General features: G+C 38.3%; 1 protein-coding gene across 1 annotated transcript; it reads left to right on the top strand.

The window, feature by feature from the left end:
• Positions 1 to 4,458: 4,458 nt before the first annotated feature.
• HRG_06846 (reverse transcriptase (RNA-dependent DNA polymerase) domain-containing protein) lies at positions 4,459 to 4,599 on the top strand (the record flags this gene model as incomplete). The annotated part of the gene is made up of 1 exon (XM_044865317.1): positions 4,459 to 4,599. The coding sequence occupies one exon, from the start codon at positions 4,459 to 4,461 to the stop codon at positions 4,597 to 4,599; it is 141 nt and encodes a 46-aa protein (XP_044719279.1).
• Positions 4,600 to 6,587: the final 1,988 nt, after the last annotated feature.

The following is a 6,587-nucleotide window of genomic DNA, read 5'->3' as shown; positions in this document are numbered from 1 at the left end:
TTTTTAGGATTACTATTATATTAAAAGAAAAACTTTTCGCGAAACTAATATATACCTATAGCGGGTATATATCGCGACTAAAATACTAACTAATACTAAGAATTAATTTAGCGGTATTAATTACCCTTAGTAATAATATTACGCTAAGGCTAAGGGGTAGGTAGATATAGTAGTAGCCCTTAATATACTAGGCTCGACTAAAGTATATAGCGCGAAGAGACGCTACCTGAATTTATATACCTTAATAGGGCGAGTTAATAAACCTAAAGTAGCGATATAATACTTACTTAGGCGCCGAGCGACCCTATAGAAAAAGTAGTATATAATAAACTAGCGGGCTTTATCGTAAGCGTATAGTTTAGTAGGGTATAGGTAGTAGTCGAACGGCTCTTTAAGGTAAAGAGCCTTACTAGTAGCGCGTTATCGGCGGTACTCTATATAGATAAGAGCTTTAAGATAATAATCTAGGAAGTAATTAAGGAAGCAGTTAAGGAAGAACTCCGCCTAGGCATCGCTTTAGGCCTAGGGGGTCTAAAGCGAACCTAGGCCGTAGTTATAGCTAAGACTAAGGGACCGACTTAATATAAAGCTATAGTAAAATAGGTCCTACCGCGCTATAAATACGAGATTATCGTAGTCCTTACTAAGGCACTATATAAAATCCTAAGCTATAAACTAAAGGATATAGTTAAGGCGGTAAACGCGGCCCTAAAAGCTATAAGCGCTATAGCGGCGAGGCGCCTTTAAAGTAGAGATATCGCGGTTATATTTAATACCTTAGTAAGAGCTTACTAAAGGGACTAAGGCTAGGTTAAGGCTATATTTAGTCCGGAGGCTATAATTACCTACTATATATATATAGTAGTCGCTAAGAATATCCCCTTAAGGGTAGCGATAGTAAATAGGGAGCGATTACTCTATAAGATTATAGAGGCGAATAAAGTTAAGGTCCTTTAGGCCTAAGCGCTATACCCTTAATCTAAGATATCGATAGCAACGACTATACTTATTAGGGTTAGTACCTTAAAGGAGGCTAATAGGCTCTATAACCTAGGCCTAGTCCTTAAAGTATAAATCTTTTAATATAAACCCTACGATAAGTTAGTCTAAATATAGAGATACTATAATTATTATAGGTATATATAAGAATATACCCTTATATTCCTATTTTACTATTATAAAGAAATACTAAGCATAGGGAGGCTCTATAGAATAAGCTAGTAAAAAGAGGCTCTATAATATAGTCTAAGGGAATAACCCTTAAAGATAAAGACCTCTACTAGATATCTATACCTTCCTTTAGGAAAAGCGGGTTAAGATAAGCCTATCCTAATTAAATAAAATATGCATAAAATGCATAAGTTAATTACGAGCAGAACGGATACCCTATTGCCTATTTTAGCCTAGCGGTTCCGAAGATATCCGCGATACAAGAATAGGTAGGGCATAGAACATTCTAGTTAAATCTATAAGGGCTTTTGCCCTATATAGGCCTAGACTAGGGTCTAGGCTAAGTCTATATATAAGCGGCCTCCGCGCCTATATAGGCTAGGCCCGCACTTCTCTTCCTTTTCCCCCTCGTAGATTATTAACCTTCTTTTAACGGACCGCACCTAAGCCTACGCCTCTACCTACTCCGTAATAAAATCTACTACTTATACTAGAACCTATAGTCTTACGTTAACTATTACGTTATAATTAGACCACCTACTAAGTTCGGAAAATATACTATAGATAGAGCTTTTTAAGCACTATAGAATATACTAGAAAGCTAACTAATTAGTCTACTAGTAGGCGAGTAATAGTCTATAAAAGACGAAGGATTTCCCTAGGAGTAGTAGATATAATAAGTAAGTTTATAAGTATCTTTTATAACGCTATTCTTTTAATATATTATTTATCCCCTTATATACTTATTATAAATTCCGGACGAAATCCTACCCTATACTCCTTCGACCTATCTTTCCGCTTACGTTATCAATTACCCGATCCTACGCTTATTACTTATACCTTCTTATACTTATAAGCGCTATAAGTTATTAGTTATATTACTAATAATTACTAAGTATCTATATATATATTTATAGTATAGAACCTAAGGGGTACTTAAAGTATTAATAGCTTACTTATATTAAATTAAAATTAAATTACTTAATAATATTATTTTATTTTATTTTATTTTATAGAGTTTATATAATATATAATGTTTTCTAGGTTTAGAATTTATAAAGTATCTTATATAATAGTTTTAAGTACCTAGTATAAAGAGTATTATTTATTAAAGAAGTAATTCTTATTAATTTCTAAGTTAAGTATTATAGGATAGAAATTATATAATATATTACGTAATATATAACGTAATATCTTTCCCTTATATAGATCGTTTAGCTAAGAGAAGGAGAGATTCTTATCTTTTCTCCCTTTTTATCTAACTATAGTCGCTCTTTAGCTGCGTTTTTCCTTATATCTCGTACCGTCTCCCTCTATATCTCTCTTTCTTCTACCTCGAGCCCCCTGCCTAGGCCGACCTATCCGCCCTACCTAGCTATTATATAATAAAATTAAAGAGGGAGAAAAGAAGAGAATCTCTCCTTCTCTTAGCTAGACGATCTATATAAGGGAAAGATATTACGTAATATATTACGTAATTTCTATCCCGTAATATTAAGGTTTAAAGACTACTTTATAAATAAAATAATTAATTAGTATTAAGTAGTTCCTACTAATAAATATTAAGTAAGAGCGCTAGTACTATATAATACTACTAGTATATATAACTATAAAGGCCGCTACTAGTACTATACTAGTACTACTATTAGTTAAAAAGAGGATTCTCTTAATAGTTCTATAAAAATAAAAACTTTTATAAAATTAAGAATTCCTACTAATTTAATATACTTAAGGTTAGATATAAAGAGTATAAAAGAGATAATCTATATTAAGGAGGACTTTTTATAGGCGCTATTCTTATATATAACGCCTTAAGGGTCTAGACTATTTATAATCTATAGTCTTTAGCGATAGCTATAGCGTACTCCCCGCTATAGCTAATATAGGTACCGTAGGGCTAGTCCCTATAGCGCCTTTTACGTATTATCCTTAAGCTATCTTAATTAATAGGTAGTAAGAGAAAATAAATTCGAAGCGGCTAATACTTATTCTTTATACTTCGAGAATACTATACGCTCTCTTAGCATAAGTAGGCGTCTAACTTAGCATAGAAGTCACGCGAAGGGCCTAGACGTCTAGCTCCGATAATTTTGGCAATAGCGTCTATAGCAGGGAGAATACTTAAAAGAAGGCAATTAATATGCGCGCCGAACCACGTTACTACGGACGCCGCCTTATAGACGCCGTGTGGCTGATTTGCTTTTAGCTATATTAAAGAACATATTCTACGAATGCTCGCCATTTCCACGATTTAAATCGGTGAAATGTTGTGTGCTCTTGTCGCTGGTAGCCACAAAATTAAAAGCGAAGAATGGCTACGGAGTCAGAATAACGATGCAGGAGACTCGTCTCGTGCGACCACTTATAAGATGTCCATGTCCGTATACCATACTGCATCCGGACAATTTTTGCTCTAGCGGTTTCGGTTATATTCTCATATTAATAGAGTCTTAGCGTCTTTCTTCATTATCTAAACTTGCTACGGCTGAAATCGCTGAAAGAGTAGGCCGCTTTCGAGGACATGGTTGTTTATGTTTTGGTGGAATTTAAAGACTGCGGCTTCTGATCCTCAGACACGCTCTCCTATTCTAATCGCCGCCACCGTATGCCTGGATCGTTCTGCGAGTCATGTGACAGTTTTGACACTGTCACCGGGCCGTACCTATAAGATACCTGGGTATCGGCGCATCGCCACCAGACGGGCCAGTAACGGTCATGTATCTACTCATACCGGCGCTGTCTTAGTCTAAGTAAATGCAAAATAACAGATCTCGTAGTCGACAGCTGAACGTCGCTTCCGTAGCGGGGACAGAGGTTGGGGAGTGCTAGAATATAGATGGCCCTTCTAATAGAATTGGGCAGGTCCGCAGGGAACTATACTTAAAGGGGCAAGGTGAATGCTGGGAGATGATCAGTTGCCCGATTCGGATTGGCCAGCCATACGGCGTCCGTAAGGCGGCGTCCGTAGTAAAGTGGTTCGGCGCGCATAGGACAAACTGTACTCAGTACGTCTAGGTAGTTGACCCTACCAAGGCCAAACACATCAGCAATCCCAACAACAGCGCCAATAGGCTGACGCTGGCGATCCGATGGTTCTGGACGCTACGCGCCAAGCTAGACCTACGAGGGAGGACCGTTTTACTAATAACCTCTGTTTATACTGCAAAAAGCCCGGCCACTTCAAGAGCGATTGCGATGAAAAGAAGCAGGCCGACGTAAGAGTTCTATGTCTGGCTCCCGCAAGGCTTCGTAGAACTTGATTTCTTGAAACCTGGGGAAGGCTCAACCATGATCGCGGAACTTGACAAGGCCTTGTATGGTCTTCGAGAGTCTCCATTGCTCTGGTACAGTGAGATCTCCAGGCTCAAGGAGGCAGGGATTGGCCGTACGGATGAAGAACCTTGCGTGTTTACCAACGGCAAAACATAGCTCTTATCTATGTCGACGACATTATAATTCTTGGCCTACGGCAAGAGAAGAAGGCGGTAAATGACCTTATCTAATATCTCTAGTCTAAATACGATCTACGCGAATAAGAATTTAAGTGGTATTTTGGCATCCGAGTTATAAGGGATCGACTAAATAGGAAAATGTACCTCTGCCAAGACGCGTATATCGAGAAAATTGCGCGAAAGTTCAAGCTTAACGACTTAAAACTCCGAGTACTACTAATCCCCATCACGCCTATCACGACGATCCCACTCGTTAAGTACAACGGGCAGGATACCAAGGAGGAGATAAAGGCCTACTGGGAACGAGTTAGATCCTTATTATATATCGCGGTCATAACTAGACCAGATATAGCACGAGTAGCAGCCTAGCTCGCCAGGTTCTAAATAAACTTATCGCCTAAACACCTTAAAGTAGCTAACTAATGCATCCGTTACCTCTATTTAACGAGATTCTTAGCGATTATACACGATAGAGCGCACGAAGGAGAGGCACTCGTGATCGTAAACGACGCGTTATAAAGAGATAATATTAAGACCCGCCGTTTATCGTAGGGATATATAATAATGCTATTTTACGGACCGCTTATATAGAAAGCTAGGCTCTAAGTCACAGTCACGACTTCGACCACCGAAGCAGAAATTCTTAGCCTAGAGAGAATAACCTAGGAGGGCTACGCCCTAGACCGACTATTAAGGGATATCTCTCTTAATTTCGGGCCTCTGAAGATTTACTGCGATAACTATTAGTCGATCCGACTAGTGGTTAAGGAGAACTTGAGAATGATGACGAGGTTGCGGCACGTTAACATCCAGAATATATACTTAAAGCAGGAATTTAAGAAGGGTAGGTTCTTGGTGGAAAACTTAAAGACTGATTAGATGCTAGTAGACGGATTGACAAAAGCGCTATAGAGCGAAATTCGAGCACTTCCGATCGATGCTAAAATCTAACAGATATCTTAAGGGAAGCAAATTAGGAAAAAAGACCATAGTGGGATAACGATGATCCTCTGACTGGAAAAGGCTGGTTGTGATAGCTTCTAGCAACGTTGACTTGATCACTTAACGCTAGGGGGTATGTTGCATATCAAGCCCGCCTAGCGTGATTATTTATAAAGTGGCGATGTTACTCGCAACGCCGCTGCTGCCTGCTAGGCAACCGTTACTACGTAATTACGCGACAGACCTTTTATTTATGTATAAAGAGCTGCATAACTCTGTGCGTTCGTTTATTTACTTCTTGTTCCTGAGATAATTCTTATCAATTGCCTGATGCTATCTCTGACCTATGTGGAGCTAAATGTCTAACACACTGCTAAGGTAAACATTGCAGTTACGGATGAATCCTATATTTTTATAAGGAATGTAAGAATAGTAGGAATGTAAGAACAGTAGGAATGTAAGAATAGTAAGAATGTAAGAATAGTAGGAATGTAATATTCGCTAAAATCTGCCTCCTTCGTAGTAGGTAACTAATAACTATTTTTCTTTAACTAAGTTATCCTCTTTCTTTAATAGTGTTAAATCCCCCCTCTCTCTTATAAGCTAAAGAAACACTTATCTTCCTTCTATATTTACTTTATAATGGAACCCAAGATTTTTGCTCTTTTTATTGTTAGAGTAGCTGCTAACGTTAATGCTCTTCCTCAAATTATAAACCAAATTGGCAAATGGAAATTCGACGGCTGCTATCCTGTTAGTAACGGCATTAAGGTGGCTCTTCCTTACCTTAAGTATGGGCTCCATTATAAAGATTTGACCCCAGATAAATGCGTCGATATGTGTCAGAGAACTGGTTTTAAGTACGCCGGTTTAAGGGCTGCTCGTGAGTGTTATTGCGGGGATAAGGTTAATATAGTTAAGTCTGGTGTAAAGAAATTCCCCGCAGGAGTTGGATGCCCGTATGGATGCATTGGTAATGCGACAGTAAATTGCGGGGGCCTCTTCGAATTCTTAATGTACGTT

The sequence above is a fragment of the Hirsutella rhossiliensis genome (assembly GCF_020360975.1).
Source record: "Hirsutella rhossiliensis strain HR02 chromosome Unknown scaffold00007, whole genome shotgun sequence".
NCBI classification, from domain to species: Eukaryota; Fungi; Ascomycota; class Sordariomycetes; order Hypocreales; family Ophiocordycipitaceae; genus Hirsutella; species Hirsutella rhossiliensis.
This window is presented reverse-complemented; position numbering and strand designations above follow the sequence as displayed.